This window comes from Lithobates pipiens, unplaced genomic scaffold (genome assembly GCF_037356315.1).
Source record: "Lithobates pipiens isolate NorthernLeopardFrog02 unplaced genomic scaffold, aLitPip1_a1.2 Scaffold_22, whole genome shotgun sequence".
Taxonomy (NCBI): Eukaryota; Metazoa; Chordata; class Amphibia; order Anura; family Ranidae; genus Lithobates; species Lithobates pipiens.
The window spans coordinates 19,332,561-19,358,943 of NW_027507784.1; the positions used below are offsets into that span (position 1 = coordinate 19,332,561).

At 47.9% G+C, this 26,383-nt stretch overlaps 1 protein-coding gene across 1 annotated transcript in view; it reads right to left on the minus strand.

Moving 5' to 3' along the window:
* LOC143925621 (uncharacterized) overlaps window positions 1-18,869 on the minus strand; it is a 68,321-nt gene extending 49,452 nt beyond the window's left edge. Inside the window, exon 1 of the mRNA XM_077450090.1 lies at window positions 18,676-18,869. Within this exon, the coding sequence (XP_077306216.1) occupies window positions 18,676-18,737 (62 nt within the window). The 5' untranslated portion in view covers window positions 18,738-18,869. The remainder of the gene's footprint in view (window positions 1-18,675) is intronic.
* Between the last annotated feature and the right edge of the window lie 7,514 nt (window positions 18,870-26,383).

Consider the following 26,383-nt stretch of genomic DNA (forward strand, 5'->3'; position numbering starts at 1 on the left):
AGAAGTTCACTCCCAGCCATCCACATGCCCAGCAGTTGAATGCTAGCTTGGCTAAATTGCTAGCACTTCAACTGCTGCCTTTTCAGTTGGTAGACTTGGCCCCCTTCCGTGAGTTTGTACAATGTGCGGTTCCTCAGTGGCAGGTCCCCAAACGCCACTTTTTCTCACGGAAGGCGATTCCGGCTCTCTACCGGCATGTGGAAGGCAATGTCTTTGCCTCGCTGGACAGGGCGGTCAGCGGTAAGGTGCATATTACCGCTGACTCATGGTCCAGCAGGCATGGACAGGGACGTTACCTGTCTTTCACGGCCCATTGGGTCACTCTTCTGGCAGCTGGGTAGGATGCAGGACAAGGTGCAGTAGTGTTGGAGGTTGTTCCGCCAGCATGCCTCCAAAATGCTACTATTGGTTGTGAGACACCTCTCTCCTCCACCCCCTCCTCTTCTTCTTCCTCCATGGCCTCTTCCAGTGCTCTGTCCTCAGAACCAGCGGTGCTCCGTAGGCGTTCCAGGAGCTACGCAAGTACGCAGGAAGAACGATGCCATGCCGTGCTTGCGCTGGTTTGTTTGGGGGACAGGAGCCACACTGGGGCGGATGTTTTGTCAGCTCTGCAGGGGCAGGTCGAGAGGTGGTTGACGCCACACCAGCTTAAGCCAGGAATGGTGGTTTGCGACAATGGCACCAACCTCCTCTCCGCCCTCCGACAGGGACAACTGACCCATGTGCCCTGTGTAACTCACGTCCTTAACCTGGTGGTGCAGCGGTTCTTGGGCAGGTACCCTGGCTTACAGGATGTCCTGAAGCAGGCCAGGAAAGTCTGTGTGCATTTCCGCCGATCATTTAATGCCTGTGCTCGGCTGGCTGAGCTCCAAAAGGAGTTGAACCTGCCCAAGAACCGCCTTATATGTGACATGCCCACCAGATGGAACTCAACATTGGCCATGCTGCAGCGGCTGCACACGCAGCAGAGGGCCATCAATGAGTACCTGTGTGACTACGGCACCAGGACAGGGTCAGGGGAGCTTGGTTTTTTCTCACCACGCCAATGGGGCATGATCAGGGATGCATGCACTGTCCTGTCACCGTTTGAGGAGGCCACAAGGATGGTGAGCAGTGACAGTGCATGCATCAGTGACACTGTACCTCTTGTCCACCTCTTGGAGCATACGCTGCGTGGAATAATGGACAGGGCACTTGAGGCAGAACAGAGGCAGGAAGAGGAGGACTTCCTTGCCTGTCAAGGCCCCCTTTATCCAGACAGTGTTCCTGCTGTGCCACCCATCACACAGGAAGAGGATGAGGAGGAGGAAGAGGAGGAGGAGGATGATTGTGTCAGCATGGAGGTGGAGGCTGGCACTCAGCATCAGCAGCAGCAGCAACAGTCTTGTAGGGATGATTTACAGTCCCAAGAAACACGTGGACTTGTACGTGGCTGGGAGGAGGTAGCTGCAGATCATGTTGTCCTTAGTGACCCAGAGGACTCCGGACCGAATGCCTCAGCTAACCTACGCTGCATGGCCTCCCTGATCCTGCAAAGCCTGCGGAAGGATCCTCGTATTCTTCGAATCAAGGAGAGGGACCATTACTGGCTGGCCACTCTCCTTGATCCACGGTACAAGGGTAAGGTTGCCGACCTTATCTTGCCATCGCAGAGGGAGCAGAGGATGAGACATCTCCGGGAGGCCTTGCAGAAAGGTCTGTGCAACGCGTTCCTAGAGACTGGGAGGTTACAAACTCCTGGTCCTGGACAACGTGTTGCTGAGGCATCGGTCAGAAGGAGCGGTGGAGAAGGTGGCCGTCTGACTGATGCTTTCAGACAATTTTTTAGTCCGCAGCCCCAAGGTATGATCGGTTCCAGCACCCATCGCCAGCATCTGATTTACATGGTGCAGGAATACCTAGGGGCAAGGTCAGACTTGGACACCTTTCCCACCGAAAATCCTCTGGCTTACTGGGTCTTGAGGATGGATCACTGGTCAGAGCTTTCACAGTATGCAATTGAGCTACTGGCCTGTCCTGCATCCAGCGTTCTTTCGGAACGCACCTTCAGTGCTACTGGTGGCTTTGTTACCGATCACAGGGTGCGCCTGTCCACCGAATCAGTTGATCGACTGACCTTCATCAAGATGAATCAGTCTTGGATCACCCACAGCTACCAAGTACCTGAAGCTGATGTAACAGAATCATTTTTTTTGAAATATCACATCCCTTCAAGACTGCCTATGCTGATGCTGAGTGACTGTCCTGTTATGTTGATTGTCTATCCTCTTCCTCCTCCGCTGATATGTTGGAAGAACATTTCTGGTTCTGGTTGATGCCATCAGCCCAATTTTTCTGCCCCTGTTTAACAGGGGCGTTTAAGTACAATTTTTGATGCAATGCTTTGCAGCAGGGCTAATTCCTGCAATCAAACAAGAGTATATGGGAGAGGTTGCAGTGTGGTGGCACCAGCACCAGTGCCTAAGGCCCAATTTTTCTGCCCCTGTTTAACAGGGGCGTTTAATTACAATTTTTGATGCAATGCTTTGCAGCAGGGCTAATTCCTGCAATAAAACTAGAGTATATGGCAGAGGTTGCAGTGTGGTGGCACCAGCACCAGTGCCTAAGGCCCAATTTTTCTGCCCCTGTTTAACAGGGGCGTTTAAGTACAATTTTTGATGCAATGCTTTGCAGCAGGGCTAATTCCTGCAATAAAACTAGAGTATATGGAAGAGGTTGCAGTGTGGTGGCACCAGCAGCAGTGCCTAAGGCCAAATTTTTCTGCCCCTGTTTAACAGGGACATGTAATTACAATTCTTGATATAATATTTCACAGGAGGGCCCCTTCCTGTGCCCACCCAGAGTAACGGTGAGGACTTATAGTGTTGTGTCACCAGCACCACAACCACCAAAGGTCAATTTTTCTACCACTGTTCAACAATGGCATGTAATTACAATTCTTGATATAATCGTTCACAGCAGGGCGCTCCAGTGCCCACCAAGAGTCACTTTGAGGGCTTACAATGTTGTGGCAAAACCAACACCTTGTTCCGCCATTTCTGCAGAGCATATAGGGCAGGCCCCTACTTTCAAACATCCAACTTACAAACATCTCCTACTTGCAAACGGAAGGAGACAACAGCAAGTGAGATGAAAAAAGATGGACGACAAAACAAATTATACAGGGGTGATAACCCTTCCCTTTGTTTTCCAAAAAGCTTAAAAATTGTTTTTTTGACTGGAGCTACACTTTAAAAATGTACCAGTTGAAAATTACAAACAGATTCAACTTAACACAACAAACCTACACAGTCCCTGTCTTGTTTGCACCGCCTGTATACTGCTGTTCTGAGTATATAGGGCCTGGGGGCCACACGCATTTCCTTTTTTTAATATGGGTACAGGGTTCCCCTTAATATGCATACAAGACCCAAATAGGCTGGTAATGGGCAGGGGGGGCTACCCATGCCATTTTTCTCAATGATTTTCAACCATATTGCAGGAACCAGATATAACATTAAAACCGCAAGCAGTTTTAAATGGTGTTATTTCCGTTTAATGTCATTTTGTGCAGGGACTGTTCTAAACACGGGAAACACGTGGCACTTCACAAGCATACTACAGACACCCCCCAGGCACCATATTTAAAGGAATATTTCACTTTTTTTTCACTTTAATCGTCATTAAAATCAGTGCTCCCGCCAAAACGGCCATTTTTAAAACATTTTAGGCATTGACCCATGTCCCCTGGGGCTGGAGCCAGGTCCCCAAACCCTTTTTAGGACAGTATCTTGCATATTAGCCGTTAAAATTAGCACTTTTCATTTCGAACATTCGAGTCCCATAGACTTCAATGGGGTTCTAAAGTTCGTTCGAATTTGGGGTCCGTTCGAAAGTTCTGGTGCGAACCAAACCGGGGGGTGTTCGGCTTATCCCTATTGGAGACAATGCACGAGTGATTTGACTTGAAGTAATAAGGTACCTTAGAAAGACCAGAGACATGAGATTAAATTGTACTACTAGAGGTGCTATGTTGAAATGTGTATTTCAGATTGTATCTCAGTGTTTTTGTTCAATTTGTTACATGCAATGTATCGCAAACAATTTAATAAAAACTATTTTCAAAGAAAAAAAAAAAAGTTGGGATATAAGAACAGGGGTATCAGAGGTTGGAGTATGGGAACAGGGGTATCAGAGGTTGGGATATAGGAGCAGGGGTATCAGAGGATGGGGATATAAGAACAGGAGTATCAGAGGTTGGGGATATAGGAACAGGGGTATCAGAGGTTGGGGATATAGGAACAGGGGTATCAGAGGATGGGATATAGGAACAGGGGTATCAGAGTTTGGGATATAGGAACAGGGGTATCAGAGGTTGGGATATAGGAACAGGGGTATCAGAGGTTGGGGATATAGGAACAGGGGTATCAGAGGTTATGATATAGGAACAGGGGTATCAGGGGTTGGGGATATAAGAACAGGAGTATCAGAGGTTGGGGATATAGGAACAGGGCTATCAGAGGTTGGGGATATAGGAACAGGGGTATCAGAGGTTGGGGATATAGGAACAGGGGTATCAGAGGATGGGATATAGGAACAGGGGTATCAGAGTTTGGGATATAGGAACAGGGGTATCAGAGGTTGGGATATAGGAACAGGGGTATCAGAGGTTGGGATATAGGAACAGGGGTATCAGAGGATGGGATATAGGAACAGGGGTATCAGAGTTTGGGATATAGGAACAGGGGTATCAGAGGTTGGGATATAGGAACAGGGGTATCAGAGGTTGGGATATAGGAACACGGGTATCAGAGGTTGGGATATAGGAACAGGGGTATCATAGGTTGGGATATAGGAACAGGGGTATCAGAGGTTGGGATATAGGAACAGGGGTATCATATTGAACAATCTCCTTCAACGCCATCATCTTGACCAAGTGTGCTTCTAAATGTTTCATGTAGATTATACTGTGCAAGGTATGGGGGTTGTAGGGTACAATTTTATGGATTTATGAGGGTTGGTGGATTTCAGATATGGGGTGGAATAGGGGAAGTTATTTCTAGGGAAGATATAAAGATACAAAGTCAGGGGTGCACTGGTTATACATTACACAGACATTGTTTACTGTTGTCACCATCAGGACATCTGCCCTGAGAAATACCATGCAGCCATTACTGGAGTACATGCAGACAGAAAATGCAAAGAGGCTGCAGGAGATCAACAATACTGAGATGTATCAAATGGTAAAGAAAGATAAAATAGATCTTATTTAAAAATTGCTCAGTTCTCGGGCCTCAGTGAGCAGAGAGAAGTGACTGTAATGCCATGTACACATGGTCAGAATTCTCGTCGGAAAAAGCTCTGATGGTTTTCCCGTCGGAATTCCGACAGAATTTCGCTCAAACTGTCTTGCCTACACACGGTCATACCAAATTCCGATGGTCAATAACACTGTGACATACAACATGTTCGATGTGTTGTGGAAAATTTTAGATGTATTTATTATATGTATTGTCATAAGAGTCCTCCTGTGTTCATTCTTCCCCAGCCCGCTCTAAAAGAGCTGACTGGGGCAGACTGACGCTGGTTGAGATCCGTTAGGTAGTGGATAACTTCTTGGGATTGGAAAGAGGTGTTTGCAGAGTGGGGGTATGTCCGCCAGCAAAAGGGCCCCTGTACACTGTACAGACGATCGTCTGGGGGCATATGCTTGCTCTGCAGGGATTGGTTGTAGGCAGATGTGTGCTCATTGTCTCTGCTGTGTCTGATCAGCACATGGAGATGGGCAGTGCACATCTATGGATAACCTTCCATCCACAAGGAGGTGTAGAATAATCCAGGTATACATTGTTCTCTGGAACAATGTATATTAAGGATTTCTATCAACGGAATTATAGTCATCGTTCATTGGTTTTGTATGGTTTCCATCATTGAAAGCATTTAGTTAGTTTGCGTCACTGACTATTTGAATGTATACATGTCTGTGGTTGGTACTTTCTTCTGAATTGTATTGCATTGTATTGTCCTTATATGGGCATTCACATCCTGTGTTGCTGTTGTGAGGTCACAACCTTTGTGGGAGGTGTTTAGCTGGTTGGAGGCAAACCCTCCAGGGCGTGGCTTCCTTAGAAATGTAAATAAAAGATTTGGTCGAGTTCCGAGAGGACACACATGCTGACCATTTGGAGAATGTAAGAATGCTGGCGATGTCTCTTTAATGGGGAACCAGGGGGGCCTGGCTGAGGAGCAGTCAGGCTGAAATGAGGATGTAGGAATGCGGGTCATGTCTGTTCATTGGAATGAATGGGTTGGAAGGTAAGCTAAAGTATTATATCATTAAGATGGAAATGGGTGCTTATATGAGCACAGCAGTAGATGTGGCTGTGTGCATAGCATACAGCCAGATTGCTATTACAGATGGCACTAAAAAAGGGAAGTTTAATGCTTCTGAGCATGCCTTGAATTGTTTCCGAGCATGCGTGTGGACAGGCTCTCAATCCAAAGTCCGTCGGAAATGCCGACACAAAAAGACTGATGGGCATACACACGGTCGGAAAATCCGATGAAAAGCTCCCATCGGACTGTTTCCATCGGAAATTCCGGACGTGCGTATGCAGCATAAGTCAACGAAGTGCATCCCTGTGATCCATAGGAGAATAAGGGCCAAAAGAGCTTTGGCCATACTTCTTTAACCACTTCAGACCTGCCCTATAGCCGAAAGACGACAACAATGTGGCTCTGTTGTTACTGATGGTTCCCACCCGTTGCCAGCTCATCAGTGCCCAGCAGTGCCACATCATTAGTGCTGCCTCATCAGTGCCTACTGTATCAGTGCCACCTCATCAGTGCCTATCGGTGCATCCTATCAGTGCCACTTCATCAGTGCCCATCAGTGCAGCCTCATCAATGTCCATCCATGCCACCTCCTTAGAGCTCATCAGTGCAGTCTATCAGTACCACCTTAACAGTGCCTATCAGTGTAGCATATCAGTGCCACCTCATCAGTGCCCACTAGTGCTGCCTCATCAGTGCCACCTCAATAGTGCCCATCAGTTCCACCTCAACAGTGTCCATCGGTGCAGCCTATCTGTGCCACCTCATCAATGCCACTTTAACAGTGGCCATCAGTGCAGCCTCATCAGTGCCCATCGGTGCCACCTCATCAGTGCCACCTCAACAGTGCCCATCAGTACAGCCAATCAGTTTCACCTCAACAATGTTCATCAGTGAAGCCTCATCTGTGCCCATCGGTGCCACCTCAACAGTGCCCATCAATGCAGCCAATCAGTTTCACCTCAACAGTGTCCATCAGTGAAGGAGAAATAATTTATAACAGAAACAAATTTTTTGTATTTTTTCATTTGTTTACCAAAAAATAAAAACCTCAGTGATGATTAAATACCACCAAAAGAAAGCACTTTTTGTGGGGAAAAATTATAAAAAATGTGTTTGGGTACAGTGTTGTATGACCACACAATTGTCATTCAAAGTGTGACAGGGCTGAAAGCTGAAAATTGGCCTTGGCGGGAAGGGGGGCAGTGTATTGAAGTGGTTAATCAAAGACGTTGTGTACATATAACCATGTGGCCCTATTAAGTCCATGATAACATCAGCATCCCCACCCCCCTAAACCCCGGTCACCCCCCCCTCCACCCCCATCCCCTTAGCCACATACAGTTGCAAAAAAAGTATGTGAACCCTTTTGGAATGAAATGGATTTCTGCACAAATTGGTCATAAAATGTGATCTGATCTTCATCTAAGTCACAACAATAGACAATCACAGTCTGTTTAAACTAATAACACACAAGGAATTAAATGTTGCCATGTTTTTATAGAACACACCATGTAAAGACTCACAGTGCAGGTGGGAAAAGTATGTGAACCCCTAGACTAATGAGATTTCCAAGAGCTAATTGGAGTGAGGTGTCAGCCAACTGGAGTCCAATCAATGAGATGAGATTGGAGGTATTGGTTACAGCTGCCCTGCCCTATAAAAAACACACTCCAGTTCTCGGTTTGCTTTTCACAAGAAACATTGCCTGATGTGAATGATGCCTCACACAAAAGAGCTCTCAGAAGACCTATGATTAAGAATTGTTGACTTGCATAAAGCTGGAAAGGTTTATAAAAGTAGCTCCAAAAGCCTTGCTGTTCATCAGTCCACGGTAAGACAAATTGTCTATAAATGGTGAAAGTTCAGCACTGCTGCTACTCACCCTAGGAGTGGGCGTCCTGTAAAGATGACTGCAAGAGCACAGCGCAGACTGCTCAATGAGGTAAAGAAGAATCCTAGAGTGTCAGCTAAAGACTTAAAAAAGTCTCTGGCTTATGCTAACATCCCTGTTAGCGAAACTACGATACCTAAAACACTAAACAAGAATGGATTTCATGGGAGGATACCACAGAGGAAGCCACTGCTGTCCAAAAAAAACATTGCTGCACATTTACAGTTTGCACAAGAGCACCTGGATGTTCCACAGCAGTACTGGCAAAATGTTCTGTAGACAGATGGAACCAAAGTTGAGTTGTTTGGAAGAAACACACAACACTATGTGTGGAGAAAAAGAGGCACAGCACACCAGCATCAAAACCTCATCCCAACTGTGAAGTATGGTGGTGGGGGCATCATGGTTTGGGGCTGCTTTGCTGCGTCAGGGCCTGGATGGATTGTTATCATCGAAGGAAAAATTAATTCCCAAGTTTATCAAGACATTTTGCAGGAGAACTTAAGGCCATCTGTCCACCAGTTGAAGCTCAACAGAAGATGGGTGTTGCAACAGGACAGAGATCCAAAGCACATAAGTAAATCAACAACAGAATGGCTTAAACAGAGGAAAATACACCTTCTAGAGTGGCCCAGTCAGAGTCCTGACCTCAACCCGATTGAGATGCTGTGGCATGACCTCAAGAAAATGATTTGCACCAGACATCCCAAGAATATTGCTGAACTGAAACAGTTCTGTAAAGAGGAATGGTCAAGAATTACTCCTGACTAGGGATGAGCCGAACACCCCCCTGTTCGGTTCGCACCAGAACCTGTGAACAGACCTAAACTTCGTGTGAACTTTAGAACCCTATTAAAGTCTATGGGACTCGAACGTTCACAATCTAAAGTGCTCATTTTAAAGGGTAATATGCAGGTTACTGTCCTAAAAAGTGTTTGGGGACCCGGGTCCTGCCCCAGGGGACATGGATCAATGCAAAAAAAAGTTTTAAAAACGGCCGTTTTTTCAGGAGCAGTGATTTTAATAATGATTAAAGTGAAACAATAAAAGTGTAATATTCCTTTAAATTTCGTAGCTGGGGGGTATCTATAGTATGCCTGTGAAGGGGCGCATGTTTCTGGTGCTTAGAACTGTCCCTGCACAAAGTGTCATTTGTGCAGGAAAAAAAGTCTTTTAAAATCACTTGCGGCTAAATTGTCGGGTCTCCGTAATACAGAGAACACTCAATTAGTGTTCTCTGTATTAGCCGACAATTCATTCATTCATTGATTAAAAAAAATAAAAAATAAAAAAAAAAGCGTGGGGGTTCCCCTAAATTCAATTACCAGGCCCTTCAGGTCTGACATGGATATTAAGGGGAACCCCGTGTCAAATTAAAAAAAAAAATGATGTGGGGGTCCCCCCAAATATCCATACCAGACCCTTCAGGTCTGATATGGATATTAAGGGGAACCCCGCATCAAATTTAAAAAAAAATTGACGTGGGGGTCCCCCTAAAAATCCATATCAGACCCTTTATCCGAGCACGCAACCTGGCAGGCCGCAGGAAAAGAGGGGGGGGGGGGCGAGAGAGCGGCCCCCCTCCCTCCTGAACCGTACCAGGCCACATACCCTCAACATTGGGAGGATGCTTTGGGGGTCTGTGACCCCTCAAAGCACCTTGTCCCCATGTTGATAAGGACAAGGGCCTCATCCTCACAACCCTGGCCGTTGGTTGTAAGGGTCTGCGGGCGGGGGGCTTATCAGAATCTGGAAGCCCCCTTTAACAAGGGGACCCCCAGATCCCGGCCCCCCCCCTGTTTGAAATGGTAAGGGGGTACAAAAGTACCCCTACCATTTCACAAAGAAAGTGTCAAAATGGTTAAATAAGACAAACACACTTTTGAAAAATTCCTTTATTAAAAATGAAAAAAATAAAAAAAAAGATTCCAGCGGTGCTAATCCACTCTTGCTATCCAGCGACGGATCTCCGAGGTCCAGCGATGGATGATCATATCCAGCGACGGGGGATCTCTCAGTCCAGCGGTGTCCATACATCCTTCTTCTGTCTCCTCTCCGGAGACACTGCAGAGAGCCCAGCGCTGACGTTACTTATATTAGGAGGGCGGGGCCACCCGTCACCTGACCCCGCCCCTCTGACGCTGGAGAGGGAAGCCAGGGGTTCCCCAGTGACGTGTGGGTGACCCCGCCCCCTCTGATGTAACGCAGGTTTCCGTTACATCAGAGGGGGCGAGGTCACCCACACGTCACTGGGGAACCCCTGGCTCCCTTCACCAGCGTCAGAGGGGGCGGGGTCAGGTGACGGGTGGCCCTGCCATCCTAATATAAGAAACGTCAGCGCTGGGCTCTCTGCAGTGTCTCCGGAGTGGAGACAGAAGAAGGATGTATGGACAGCGCTGGACTGAGAGATCCCCCGTCGCTGGATATGATCATCCATCGCTGGACCCCGGAGATCCGTCGCTGGATAGCAAGATTGGATTAGCACCGCTGGAATCTTTTTTTTATTTTTTTCATTTTTAATAAAGGAATTTTTCAAAAGTGTGTTTGTCTTATTTAACCATTTTGACACTTTCTTTGTGAAATGGTAGGGGTACTTTTGTACCCCCTTACCATTTCAAACAGGGGGGGGGGCCGGGATCTGGGGGTCCCCTTGTTAAAGGGGGCTTCCAGATTCTGATAAGCCCCCCGCCCGCAGACCCTCACAACCAACGGCCAGGGTTGTGAGGATGAGGCCCTTGTCCTTATCAACATGGGGACAAGGTGCTTTGAGGGGTCACAGACCCCCAAAGCATCCTCCCAATGTTGAGGGTATGTGGCCTGGTACGGTTCAGGAGGGAGGGGGGGCCGCTCTCTCGTCCCCCCCTTTTTTCCTGCGGCCTGCCAGGTTGCGTGCTCGGATAAAGGGTCTGATATGGATTTTTAGGGGGACCCCCACGTCAATTTTTTTTTAAAATTTGATGCGGGGTTCCCCTTAATATCCATATCAGACCTGAAGGGTCTGGTATGGATATTTGGGGGGACCCCCACGTCAATTTTTTTTTTTAATTTGACACGGGGTTCCCCTTAATATCTATGTCAGACCTGAAGGGCCTGGTAATTGAATTTAGGGGAACCCCCACGCTTTTTTTTTTTTTTTTAACCACTTCAGGACCGCCGTATTGCCAATGTACGTCAACACAATGGCACAGGCAGGCACAATCACGTAGATGTACGTGCCTGCCTTCCAGCGGGTGGGGGGTCCGATCGGACCCCCTCCCGCTGGATACGACGGTCCGGTTCGGTCCAGGAGCGCTCCGTGATGAGGGGATGGCCGTTGGTTTTCGGCCACCCCCTCTGGATCGCTCCTGGCCAATGAGAAGCTTCCTCCCACTGTGTATTGTTTACACAGGAAGGAGGAAGTGATGTCATTCTCCTCGGGGCGGTCTTTTTGACCGGACTACGAGGAGAAGACTAATAGTAAGTGTGCATCAACACTACACTGACATGTAGGTACACACAGGCACACAAACCCCCCCCCCGATCCCCCCCCCCCGCCCCCCCTCCCCCCCCCAGTCACAGTGTCACTGATTGCATTGATCATTTCTTTACTGATCAAAGCATTCAGTGTCAGTTGTGACAGTAAAAATTGTCAGGACAGTTAGTGTTATTATTATTATTATTCAGGATTTATATAGCGCCAGCAATTTACGCAGCGCTTTACAATATAAAAGGGAGACAATACAGTTACAATACAATTAAATACAAAAGGATTAAGAGGACCCTGCTCAGAAGAGCTTACAATCTAAAAGGGTGGGGCAGGTGGTACAGAAGGTTATAACTGTTGGGAATGAGTTTATGGAAGTGGTAGGAGATTAGTTTGAGACGTGATAGGCTTCCCTGAATAGATGAGTTTTCAGGGATCGTCTGAAGGTAGCAAGAGTAGGGGATAGCCGGACCGGTGGAGGTAGCGAGTTCCAGAGGATTGGAGAGACTCTGGAGAAATCCTGGAGACGAGTGTGGGAGGAGGAGACGAGAAAGCTTGAGAGTAGGAGGTCTTGAGAAGAACGGAGGGGACGGTTTGGGTGATATTTGGAGACAAGATTGGTGATGTAGCTCGGGGCAGAGTTGTGAATGGCTTTGTATGTGGTGGTTAGTATTTTGAATTTAATTCGCTGGGTGATTGGGAGCCAGTGTAGGGATTGGAGGAGAGGGTTGGCAGACACTGAGCGGTTGGTAAGGTGGATAAGTCTGGCAGCAGCATTCATGATAGACTGAAGAGGAGATAGCCTATGGAGAGGCAGGCCAATGAGAAGGGAGTTGCAATAGTCAAGGCGAGATATAACAAGGGAGTGAATGAGGATCTTGGTAGTTTTAATTGTTAAAAAGGGGCGAATTTTAGAGATGTTACGGAGGTGAATTTTCAAACTTTTGACAGCGATTGGACTTGGGGCTGAAATGACAAGTCAGAGTCTAGGATTACACCTAGTACCCTGGTGTGAGGGGAGGGCCTGATGGTTGCATTGTTGATTTTGATGGAAAAGTCATGGAGGGGGGCATGTGCAGGGGGGATTATTAATAGCTCAGTTTTAGAGAGGTTTAGTTTAAGGAAATGGTGTGACATCCACGCTGATATGTCAGTTAGCAGGTTAGTAATGCGAGAGGAGACTGAAGGAGTGAGGTGAGGAGTAGACAGATAGATTTGGGTGTCATCGGCGTATAAGTGGTATTGGAAGCCGTGGGCGGTTATCAGGTGACCAAGGGAGGAGGTATAAATAGAGAAGAGAAGGGGTCCAAGAACAGAGCCTTGGGGGACCCCCACAGAAAGGGGCAATGGAGAGGAGGATACAGAGTTGTAGGTGACACTGAAGGAGCGCTGTGATAGATAGGCAGAGAACCAGGAGAGCGCAGAATCTCGGAGGCCAAGGGAATGTAGTTTATTGAGGAGGAGCGGGTGGTCAACAGTATCAAAGGCAGCAGAGAGGTCAAGTAGTAGGAGTATGGAGTACTGGTTGTTGGTTTTAGCAGTTAGTAGATCGTTAGTGAGTTTTAGTAAGGCAGTTTCTGTGGAGTGCTGAGAGCGAAAGCCAGACTGTAATGGGTCAAGAAGGTTATTTTCACTGAGGTAGGAGCCAAGGCGGTTGTAGACTAAGCGTTCTAGAAGCTTAGAGGTGAATGGGAGCAATGAGATAGGTCTTAAGTTGTTCAGGTTGGTGGGGTCCAGAGAGGGTTTTTTAAGTATGGGGGTGATCTGTGCATGCTTTAGAGGGGAGGGGAAGGTGCCACTTGAGAGGGAGAGATTGTAGATGTGAGTGAGGGAGCATAGGATAGAATTAGAGGGTGACCGTAATAGTTGTGAGGGAACAGGGTCCAAGGGACAATTGGTTAGGTGAGCATCTGAAAAAAGTTTTGCAACCTCTTCAGTAGTAGCCAATTCAAAAGAGGAGAGTGTTGAATGTGCTATTGGGCCAGGTATGTTGGGTGGGGAAGATGTACGCACAGCGGAGGTGTCCTCGCGAATTGCATCAATCTTGTCTTTGAAGTGATTGGCAATCTCTTGGGCAGTGAGTGAGTTGGTGGGTACAGGGGGTGGGGGACGAAGCAGAGAGTTAAAAGTTGAGAAGAGCCGGCGAGGATTGGATGACAAAGTATTAATAAGAGATACAAAGTAGGCTTGTTTGGCAGCATGGAGGCAGGAATTGTATTTTAGAAGGGCAGATTTATATATGGTGAAGTCTTGGAGGCATTTGGTTTTACGCCACAGCCGTTCAAGAGCACGGCAACGTCTCTTGAGATTTCTAGTGTTGTCAGTTTGCCAGGGTTGTAATGGTCGGGGCCTGATTCTGCGTGTGGTTAGAGGAGCAAGTGCATCTAGTGATGAAGAGAGTGAACTGTTGTAGACAGAGATGGCAAGGTCAGGACAGGACAGGGGAGAGATTATATCATATAGGTGGTCAGTAGCAGAATAGAGAAGAGAAGGCTTAAGGTGGCGAAGGTTTCTACAAGTGATAGTTTGCTGATTGGAAGGATGGGTGGTTGGAGACAAAGATATAGTGAAACTAATGAGGTTGTGATCAGAGAGAGGAAAGGGGGTGTTTGTGAGATTGCTAGGGTTGCAGAGATGAGAGAATACAAGGTCAAGGGTATTACCATTAGAGTGAGTGGAAGTATGTGTCCATTGGGTTAGGTCAAAAGATGAGGTTAAGTCAAGAAGTTTAGCTGTAGTTGGGTTGTTAACGTTGATAGGAATGTTAAAGTCACCAAGAATGATGGTGGGTATTTCAGAGGAGAGAAAGTAGGGTAGCCAGGCAGCAAAGTCATCAAGAAAGCGTGACACCGGTCCAGGAGGCCGATAAATTGCTGCAATTCTCAGAGAAATAGGAGAAAACAGGCGAATACAGTGCATCTCGAAAGAAGAGAGGGAAAGAGAGGGAGGGATGGGAAGGACTTGGAAGGTGTATTGTGGGGATAGGAGCAATCCAACTCCACCTCCTTTCTGTCCATTGGGTCTGGGGGAGTGAGTCCAATGGAGACCACTATTCGGAGAGGGCAGCAGGAGAAGCTGAGTCCAAATTTTGAAGCCAGGTTTCAGTTATGGCGAGTATGTTGAAGCCATGAGAGATGAAGAGGTCATGTACAGATGTTAGCTTGTTACAGATGGAGCGTGCATTCCAAAGGGCGCATGAGATAGGGGGGCTGCTTAGAGGAAGCAGGGGGATAGAAACTAAATTAAGTGGATTGCGGTGGTTGCCAGAGGTGCTAGGTCCAGGGTAGCCCCCTATCACCCCCCAATAAAGATTTAACCCCCTGATTGCCCCTAGAGTTAACCCTTTCACCCCCTTTTGCCAGTGTCACTAAGCGATCATTTTTCTGATCGCTGCATGTGTCGCTAGGTAACTAGTTATTTTTTTAGGTTCACCGCCAGGTTTTTATATCGCTAGGTACCCCGATATACTACCCAATAATGGTTTTAACCCCCTGATTGCCGCTAGTTAACCCTTTCACCCCCTTTTGCCAGTGTCACTAAGCGATCGTTTTTCTGATCGCTGCATTAGTGTCGCTACAGTCGCTAGGTAGCTAGTTATTTTTTTAGGTTCACCGCCAGGTTTTTATAGCGCTAGGTACCCCGATATACTACCCAATAATGTTTTTAACCCCCTGATTGCCGCTAGTTAACCCTTTCACCCCCTTTTGCCAGTGTCACTAAGCGATCATTTTTCTGATCGCTGCATGTGTCGCTAGGTAACTAGTTATTTTTTTAGGTTCACCGCCAGGTTTTTATAGCGCTAGGTACCCCGATATACTACCCAATAATGGTTTTAACTCCCTGATTGCCGCTAGTTAACCCTTTCACCCCCTTTTGCCAGTGTCACTAAGCGATCATTTTTCTGATCGCTGCATGTGTCGCTAGGTAGCTAGTTATTTTTTTAGGTTCACCGCCAGGTTTTTATAGCGCTAGGTACCCCGATATACTACCCAATAATGGTTTTAACCCCCTGATTGCTGCTAGTTAACCCTTTCACCCCCTTTCACCAGCGATCACAGTATAAGTGTCACTGGTGACGCTGGTTAGCCAGTTAGTTATTTAGGTTCCCCGTCAGGTTTTTATATAGCGCCAGGGACCCCCATATACTACCTAATAAAAATTTGAACCCCCTGATTGCCCCTAGTTAACCCTTTCACCACTGATCACCGTATAAGTGTTACGGGTGACTCTGGTTAGTTTGTTTTTTATAGCATCAGGGCACCCACCATTTATTACCCAATAAAGGTTTAACCCCCTGATCACCCGGCGGGTGATATCAATTAGGTTTTAGGGTCAGGGTCTGCGTCGCCCCAGGCAGCGCTAGGTTAGTGCCAGTACCGCTAACACCCACACGCAAAGCATAAACCTCCCGTAGTGGTATAGAATCTAAACAGATCAATATCTGATCTGATCAGATCTATACTAGCGTCCCCAGCAGTTTAGGGTTCCAAAAAAACGCATTGTTAGCGGGATCAGCCCAGATACCTGCTAGCACCTGCGTTTTGCCCCTCTGCCCAGCCCACCCAAGTGCAGTATCGATCGATCACTGTCACTTACAAAACACTAAACACATAACTGCAGCGATCGCAGAGTCAGGCCTGATCCCTGCCATCGCTAACAGGTTTTTTGGTAGCATTTTATATTTAAATCCGGAAGGCAGTGCTTGGCTTTCGGGGTTCCGTACGTGGCTAGGCTCCCAAAAAGTCCCCCACATGTGGTATCCCCGTACTCGGGAGAAGCAGCAGAATTTATTTTGGGGTGTAATTTGACTTCTGCCCATAGCATGTGTGAGCAATATATCATTTAGTGACAACTTTGTGCAAAAAAAAAAAAGTTTGTAATATTCCCGCAACTTGTGGCAAAATATAAAATATTCCATGGACTCAACATGCCTCTCAGTAAATAGCTTGGGGTGTCTACTTTCCAAAATGGGGTCATTTTGGGGGGTTTTGTGCTATTTTGGCATTTTATGGCCTTCGAAACTGTGATAGGTAGTGAGGAGTTAAATCAAAAATTTGCACCCTTAGAAATCCTGAAGGTGGTGATTGGTTTTCGGGGTGCCGTGCGCGACTAGACTCCCAAAAAGTCCCACACATGTGGTATCCCCATACTCGGGAGAAGTAGCGGAATATATTTTGGGGTGCAATTCCACATATAACCATGGCATGTGTGAGCAATATATCATTTAGTGACAACTTTTTGTAAACATTTTTTTTTTTTTTTTTTGTCATTATTCAATCCTTTAGGACAAAAAAAAATAAATATTCAATGGGCTCAACATACCCATCGGCAATTTCCTTGGGGTGTCTACTTTCCAAAATGGGGTCATTTGGGGGGGATTTGTACTGCCCTGCCATTTTAGCACCTCAAGAAATGAGATCGGCAGTCATAAATTAAAAGCTGTGTAAATTCCAGAAAATGTACTCTAGTTTGTAGATGCTATAACTTTTGCGCAAACCAAAAAATATACGCTTATTGACATTTTTTTTACTAAAGACATGTGGCTGAATAAATTTTGCCCTCAATGTATGACTAAAATTTAGTTTATTCAATTTTTCTTATAACAAAAAGAAGAAAATATCTTTTTTTTTCAAAATTTTTGCTCTTTTTCCATTTATATCGCAAAAAAAAAAAAAAATCGCAGAGGCAATCAAATACCATCAAAAGTAAGCTCTATTTGTGGGAAGAAAAGGATGCAAATTTCGTTTGGGTGCAATATTGCATGACCGCGCAATTACCAGTTAAAGCAGCGCAGTGCGAAATTGCAAAAAGACCTCTGGTCCTTAAGGTGTTTATTGGTCCGGAGCTGAAGTGGTTAATCAATGAATGAATGAATTGTCGGCTAATACAGAGAACACTCATTGAGTGTTCTCTGTATTACGGAGACCCGACAATTTAGCCGCAAGTGATTTTAAAATACTTTTTTTCCTGCACAAATGACACTTTGTGCAGGGACAGTTCTAAGCACCAGAAACATGCGCCCCTTCACAGGCATACTATAGATACCCCCCAGCTACAAAATTTAAAGGAATATTACACTTTTATTGTTTCACTTTAATCATTATTAAAATCACTGCTCCTGAAAAAAAGTTTTTAAAACTTTTTTTGCATTGATCCATGTCCCCTGGGGCAGGACCCGGGTCCCCAAACACTTTTTAGGACAGTAACTTTCATATTACCCTTTAAAATGAGCACTTTAGATTTCTCCCATAGACTTGTATAGGGTGTTCCGAATTTGCTGCGAACAGCCCAAATTGTTCACTGTTCGCTGAACAGGCGAACAGGCAATGTTCGAGTAGAACATGAGTTCGACTCGAACTCGAAGCTCATCCCTACTCCTGACCGCTGTGCACATCTGATCTGCAACTACAGATAACGTTTTGGTTGAAGTTATTGCTGCCAAAGGAGGTTCAACCAGTTATTAAATCCAAGGGTTCACATACTTTTCCACCTGCACTGTGAATGTTTACATGGTGTGTTCAATAAAAACATGGTAACATTTCATTCTTTGTGTGTTATTAGTTTAAGCCGACTGTGACTGTCTATTGTTGTGACTTAGATGAAGATCAGATCACATTTTATGACCAATTTGTGCAGAAATCCATATCATTCCAAAAGGGTTCACATACTTTTTTTGCAACTGTAAGACAAAATTCAATGTAAAGAGGTGTCGACTTGATGGACTTGTGTCTTTTTTCAACCTCACCTACTATGTAACTATGTAATACTATGTAATGTCTAGAGCTGATTGGGCTGGCAGGCTGCTACCATGTAACAGGTTTCTGGTGGATCTAAGATAATCTGTAAAGAGACTTTCCTGAAGCACTCAGCACACATAGAAATGGTGGCTGGGCCTTTATGTTACAAAGTGTAGACTGAGCTGTAGGAAGTATTTTGAATATCTTTCTGTAGTGCCTCCCTTTCCTTTGAATGTGTCTCCTCTCCCTTCAATGCTTCCTCCTCTTACCCTTGTGCAGCCATTGCCTGGGCTCCCCGGCCTTCTTCACGTATTTGCAGCTGATCTTCCATCTGTCTGTATATCCGAGGATAGGAAAGTCGATCAGTGAGGTCTCTCGTGATCAACCGTGTTCTCGTCTTCTCCTCTCCTGTACATAGGGTGTGTAAATATAACTCCAATTTCCTGAAATAGTAACAGGTACTTTCACTTTCATATTTAAATGTGCGTCACATAATTCTATTTCATCACTTTATTTAGAAGGCAATGCCAGGTTCAAGCTTGCAGAAAGTGGACCTGTCACTAGCTGTACAAGTCTGTATGAATACATTCCTGACATGCCACATGATACAGTAACAGGATCATTGTTCAGAAAACCTTTTATCATTGTTTTTTGCTAAACAAATAAAAAAAGACCGAAAATTATGAAGAAAAAAAAGGTTTTCTTTGTTTCTGTTATAAAATGTTTCCTTCACTGATGAGCACTGATAGGTGGCACTGATGGGCACTGATAGGTGACACTGATAGGTGGCACTGATGGGCACTGATAGGTGACACTGATGGGCACTGATATGTGGCACTAATGGGCACTGATAGGTAGCACTGATGGCCACTGATAGGTGGCACTGATAGGTGGCACTAATGGGCACTGATAGGTGACACTGATAGGTGGCACTAATGAGCACTGATAGGTGGCACTGATGGGCACTCATAGGAGACACTGATGGGCACTGATATGTGACACGGTTGGGCACAAATAGGCAGCACAAATGGGCACTCATAGGTGGCACTGATGGGCACTCATAGATGGCACAGATGGGCACTCATAGGAGACACCAATGGGCACTGATAGGTGACACTAATGGGCCCTCATAGGTGGCACGGATGCACACTGATAGGCAGCACTGATAGGTGGCACTGATGAGCTTGATGGGTGACACTGTTGGGCACTGAAAGGCGGCACTGATGGGTCGCAATGATCTGGGCACTGATAGATGGCTCTGATAGGCAGCACCGATGGGCATTTGTAGGTGGAACTGATGGGCACTTATAGGCGGCACTGATGGGCATTGATGGGCACTGATAGATGGCTCTGATAGGCAGCACTGATGAGGAGGCACTGGCAGGCATTACTGATGGGCACTCATTGCCACCTCTATTGGGCACTGATTGGAATCCCCGGTGGTCCTGGGTGGGCATCCTCGGGGGAGTTGCGCTGATAATCAATCAGTGCAGACCTCCCCTGTCAGGAGAGCTGCCAATCGGCTCTCCTCTACTCACGCCTGTCAGATGCGAGTGAGGAAAAGCCATTGAACAGCTTTTCCTCTTCACATCGTGATCAGCTGTGATTAGACACGGCTGATCACATGGTAAAGAGCCTCCGTCATAGGCTCTTTACCGAGATTGGTGATGCAGGGTGTCAGACTGACACACCACACTAAGGATCGCCACACTGCCTCCCCCGTTGGCACGCAATGGTGGCTTATCCTGCTAGACGTCATATGACGTCCAGTCAGGATAACTTAACCACTTTGCGCAAGTCATTTTGTTATATGACGGGTGGGAAGTGGTTAAAAATCTGTCCTTGGTCTCCAGTCAGTGACTTATGATGTCATCAGTCAGCTGCAAGGCAGGAGGAAGCCTTTCCTCAGTCTCCCCCCCCCCCCCCAAGTGATCAGGCTGTACACTGTAACTTGGTAGCAAGTCATATGGTGGGAGGCTGTAGCATGGACTGATCTGTGTCAGACATTTCTGAACACTGCCAAAAACTGCTCAAGCACAGGATTTCCATGACTGTGTCATCTCTGAGCTGACATCTCAGTCCGGGAAGTAGATGGTAACCCTGGATGATGCCTGAACAAAGACTTTGTGCACAGAAGAGCTAATGAAGCTATTGTCAGGGGTCAGTGGGCGGAGCTAGACATTCTTTCACCCGGGAAAAAACTCAGTTCTGACCCCAACACCCCACCCCACCCCCCCCTCTGAAAAGCAGCAGAGCAGAGGTCGGTGGCAGTAGGGCAGTGGACAGTGTCATTAGTTTCCAATTTTTATTATTTTATTACTTTGTACAAACCATGGAAAATTTACTAACATAACACATTTTTTACAGAGAACCTGAAATATGACAGAAACTCCTATTATAATCAAAGAGAGGAAAATGGGGTGGAGGGAGAGAGAGAAGAAGGAGGAGCAATAGGAATAGGAGGGAAAGAGAGAGATGGGGAAGAAGAAGAGAGGGGAGGGGGGATTTGAAGGGAAAGGAAGGAAGGGAGGTGAGAAAGGCGGTGTGAGAGAGAGGTGAGAGTTGGGAGGGAGGGGGAGAGATGGGGTGAGGGAGGGTTAGAGGGGGGGAAGAGAAAGAGAGAGGTGAGGGGACAGAGAGGAGGTAAGAGATAAAGAGAAGGGGATGAGGGAGAAAGGGGGTGAGAGATAGAGTGAGGGTGAGGATGTAAGAGAGGGAGAGATGGGTCAGAGGGAGGAGAGAGGGGTTAAGAGAGAGGAAAGGTGAGAGAACCTGGGTGAGAGGAGGAGACATAGAGTGGGAGCGAAAAAGGGGGCAGGGAGAGAGAGAGAGAGAAAGGGGAATGAGAGAGAGAGAGAGAGAGAAAGGGGGGTGAGAGAGAGAGAGAGAGAGAAAGGGGGTGAGAGAGAGAGAGAGAGCAAGAAAGAAGGTATGAGAGAGAGAAGGGGGTGAGAGAGAAGGGGTGAGAGAGAGAAAGGGGAGAGAGATTGGGGGGGAGGGGGAGAGATGGGGTGAGGGAGGGTTAGCGAGGGGGGAAAGAGAGAGGTGAGGGGACAGAGGGGAGGTGAGAGATAAAGAGAGGGGGAAGAGGGAGAAAGAGAGAGTGAGGGGGAGGATGTAAGAGAGAGAGAGAGAGAGAGAGAGAGAGAGAGAGAGAGAGGAGTCAGAGGGAGGAGAGAGGGGTTAAGAGAGAGGAAAGGTGAGAGAACCTGGGTGAGAGGGGGAGACAGAGAGTGGGAATGAAAAAGGGGCAGGGAGAGAGAGAGAGGGGTGAGAGAGAGAGAGAGAGAAAGGGGGGTGAGAGAGGGAGAGAAAGGGGGTGAGAGAGAGAAGGGGGGTGAAAGAGAAAGGGTGTGAGAGAGAAAGGGTGTGAGAGAGAGAGAGAGAAAGGAGGGTGAGAGAGAGAAAGAAGGGTGAGAGAGTGAGGAGGGTGAGAGAGAGAGAGAGAGAGAGGTGGGTGAGAGAGAAAGGGGTGAAAGAGATAAAGGGGTGAGAGAGAAAGGGTGGTGAGAGAGAAAGGGGGTGAGAGAGAGAGGAGGATGAGAGAGAGAGAGAAAGGGGTTGAGAGAGAGAGAGAGAGAGAGAGAGAGACAGAGAGGATGAGAGAGAAAGGGGGTGAGAGAGAGAGAGAAGGTGAGAGAGAGAGAGCGAGAGAAAGGGGGTGAGAGAGAGAGCGAGAGAAAGGGGTTGAGAGAGAGAGGGGGGTGATAGAGAGAGAGAGAGAGAGAGAAAGGGGGTGAGAGAGAAAGGGGGTGAGAGAGAGTGAAAGGGGGTGAGAAAGGGAGGGGTGAGAGAGAAAGGTGGTGAGAGAGAGAGAGGGAGAAAGGGGGTGAGAGAGAGGGGGAGAAAGGGGGTAAGAGAGAGAGAAATGGGGTGATAGAGAGAGAGAGAGAGAAAGGAGGATGAGAAAGGGGGCGAGAGAGAGAGAGAAAGGAGGGTGGGAGAGAGAGAAAGGAGGGTGAGAGAGAGAATGGGTGTGAGAGAGAGAGAGAGAGAAAGGCAGTGAGAGAGAGAGAAAGGAGGTATGGGAGAGAGAAGGGGGCGAGAGAGAGAAAGGGGTGAGAGAAAGAGAAGGGGGTGAGAGAGAAAGGGGGTGAGAGAGAGAGAGAAAGGAGGGTGAGAGTGAGAGGGTGAGAGAGAGACATGGAGGTGAGAGAGAAAGGGGGTAAAAGAGATAAAGTGGGTGAGAGAGAGAAAGGGTGTGCGAGAGAGAGAAAGGGGAATGAGAGAGAGAGAAAGGGGATGAGAGAGAGAGAAAGGGTGTGAATGAGAGAGAAAGGGGATGAGAGAGAGAGAAAGGAGGGTGAGAGAGAGAGAGAAAGGGGGTGAGAGAGAGAGAGAGAGAGAAAGGAGGTATGGGAGAGAGAAGGGGATGAGAGAGAGAAGGGGGTGAGAGAGAGAAGGGGGTGAGAGAGAGAAGGGGGTGAGAGAGAAAGGGGTGAGAGAGAGAGAGGGGGGTGAGAGAGAGAAAGGGGTGAGAGAGAGAGAGAAAAGAGGGTGAGAGAGAGAGAGGAGTGTGCGAGAGAGAGACAGGGAGGTCAGAAAGGGGGTAAAAGAGATAAAGGGGGTGAAAGAGAGAAAGGGGGGTGTGAGAGAGAGAGAAAGGGGAATGAGAGAGAGAGAAAGGGGAATGAGAGAGAGAGAAAGGGGGGTGAGAGAGAGAGAGAAAGGGGGGTGAGAGAGAGGGAAAGGGTGTGAGAGAGAGAGAAAGGAGGGTGTGAGAGAGAGAGAAAGGAGGGTGAGAGAGAGGGAGAGAGAGAGGGGGGAGAGAAAGGGGGTGAGAGAGAGAGAGAGAGAGAAATGGGGTGAGAGAGAAAGGAGGGTGAGAGAGAAAGGGGGTGAGAGAGAAATGGGGTGAGAGAGAGAAAGGGGGTGAGACAGAGAAGGGGGTGAGAGACAGAAGGGGGTGAGAGAGAGAGAAAGGAGGGTGAGAGAGAGAGAGAAAGGGGGTGAGAGAGAGAGAGAAATGGTGTGAGAGAGAAGGGTGAGAGAGAGAAGGGGGTGAGAGAGAGAAGGGGGTGCGAGAGAGAAGGTGGGTGAGAGAGAAGGGTTAGAGAGAGAGAGAAGGGGGTGAGAGAGAGAGAGAGAAAGGGGGGTGAGAGAGAGGAGGGTGAGAGAGAGAAGGGGGGTGTGAGAGAGAGAATGGGGGTGTGTGAGAGAGAGAAAGGGGGGTGAGAGAGAGGAGGGTGAGAGAGAGAAGGGGGATGTGAGAGAGAGAAGGGGGTGAGAGAGAGAGAAGGGGGGTGAGAGAGAGAGAGAAGGGGGTGAGAGAGTAGGGTTGCCACCTTTTCTTCAAGCCAAACCCGAACATTTTAGTGGTGCACGGCCCTGCGCTTGCTTAACTCAACCCATTCACCTGAAAGATATGTACGTAGCTGTAGGGCAACGTAAGCGTAGGACATACATGACAGGGTGCAAGGCTTACGCAGGGGAATGGTACGAGGGGTTAAGAAAGTTGCAAGGCTTACCTGATTGGAGGATGGTGTAAGAGGGGGTGGAGTAGAGTTGATGTGAAGGCACGTGAGTTTAGGAAGGTCAGCAGTCTGGAGCAGCAGGTCAGGAGGAACGTTCCCGCCCGCCCGCCCTTAATGTAAGGAGGGTGTGGGGACTATGTGTTAAGACTGAGTGCAGGTGGCGGTAGGGTCCTTGACGGCTGATATACAAATTATACTGTTTCAAGATGAGGTTTTGAAATGTTAGGACCCATCATATGTATGGAGTCCTCCCGGGTGGTCTGGCGGCTGGCCAGACTGACGGGCTAATAAGTTGGGGGTCTGTGGTCAATTGGTAAGTCCCCGAGGCAAGTTGGCGGCTGGGGACGAATGCCATAAAAAAGTTGGGATTACAGGCTCAAGAAAAATTGGGTCGTCAGGGATCAACAACTGTTGATCTGATGAGCTGGTTTTTGTTACAAGAAAATAGATGGAAAATAAAAATGGTTACAGAAGTTTTAAATAAAAAGTTTATTTTGGTTTGTTGTTAAAATAAAGGCCTAAAAGGCCATTTACATCCAGCAGGTGTCTGTGTCATTATTTTTAGAATAAGGTATAAAAGGGGGGGTGTACATGTATGGATTGGCGTAGTAAGGTATCTGGCTACCTTGTCATGGGGCTGCACTATAACCGTGTTCAATGCACATGGCTACAGCACAATGGCAAGGGTTTTTAGGGATTTAAAACAGGTGATGAGGAGGCAAAATAACTCTTCTTCACCACCTGTCAAATACCTTCAAAACACGATCCGCTATGGATCACTCTTCAGAGTGCTTTACGACTTCGTTTACACTTGTGGTTGGGGGTAAAATTTAGAGGTTGAGCTGTGTTTTAACTGCTACCAACCATTCTCCTTAAGCTGAAAAGGCAGCAGAGGGGGATGTATACCTGCCGGCTGCCACAGCCAAAATGTTTTGCATCAAAGTGCGACAAAACATGTCTACACTGTTGGGATCAGTGAGCAGTATTGCCTGCCAAATGTGGACCATTCAAGTGAATGGGGGCTTCCCGCTTCCATGTGTAATGCATTAAATTGGGGGGCGATGCTGTGGGGTTTAAACAGGTGGCGAGGAGGTTATATAATGCCTCCTCCCTGCCTGCCAAATGCCATCTGAAGAACAATACAAAAGTGGATTGCTCTTCAGAGGGCACCACATATGCAAATGAACCATAAGGCTGTTCAGCCATTCCAGTATATTCTGTGGAATCAGCTGGCGGCCAGGGGAAGGAACAGGACTGTTTAACCCCTGGGCTCAAGCACTTACCTTCTATTTCTCTGCACTATTCCATGTTTATCAGGCACCAGTGGTCTAATGTTTGTGAAGCGGTTCAGACACCCCAAATCAAAGCCAAAACACACATGGGTGTATGATTATATATATCTATAGCTAGCAGAGTGACAGGGAGGGGGGCAGGCAGAGTGACAGGGAGGGGGGCAGGCAGAGTGACAGGGAGGGGGGCAGGCAGAGTGACATGAAGGAGGGAAGGCAGAGTGACAGGGAGGGGGGCAGGCAGAGTAACATGAAGGAGGGAAGGCAGAGTGACATGGAGAGGGACAGGCAGAGTGACATGGAGAGGGGCAGGTAGAGTGACAGGGAGGGGGGCAGGCAGAGTGATATGGAGGGGGCAGGTAGAGTGACGTGGAGAGGGACAGGCAGAGTGACATGGAGAGGGGCAGGTAGAGTGACAGGGAGGGGGGCAGGCAGAGTGACATGAAGGAGGGAAGGCAGAGTGACATGGAGGGGGGCAGGTAGAGCGACATGGAGGGGGGCAGGCGACATGGAGGGGGCAGGCAAAGTGACATGGAGGGGGCACGAATAGTGTCATGGAGAGGGCAGGTACAGTGACAGGGAGGGGGGCAGGCAGAGTGACATGGAGGGGGCAGGTAGAGGGACATGGAGAGGGCAGGTACAGTGACAGGGAGGGGGGCAGGCAGAGTTACAAGGAGGGGGCAAGTAGAGTGACATGGAGGGGGCAGGTAGAGTGTCACGGAGGGGGCAGGTAGAGTGACTGGGAGGGGGGCAGGCAGAGTGACATGGAGAGGGACAGGCAGAGTGACATGGAGGGGGCAGGTAGAGTGTCACGGAGGGGGCAGGTACAGTGACAGGGAGGGGGGCAGGCAGAGTGACATGGAAGGGGCAGGCAGAGTGACATGGAGAGGGCAGGTACAGTAACAGGGAGGGGGGCAGGCAGAGTGACATGGAGGGGGCAGGTAGAGTGTCATGGAGAGGGCAGGTACAGTGACAGGGAGGGGGGCAGGCAGAGTGACATGGAGGGGGCAGGTAGAGTGACATGGAGAGGGACAGGCAGAGTGACATGGAGAGGGCAGATACAGTGACAGGGAGGGGGGCAGGCAGAGTAACATGGAAGGGGCAGGTAGAGTGACATGGAGAGGGCAGGTAGAGTGTTATGGAGAGGGCAGGTAGAGTGACAGGGAGAGGGACAGGCAGAGTGACAGGGAGAGGGACAGGCAGAGTGACAGGGA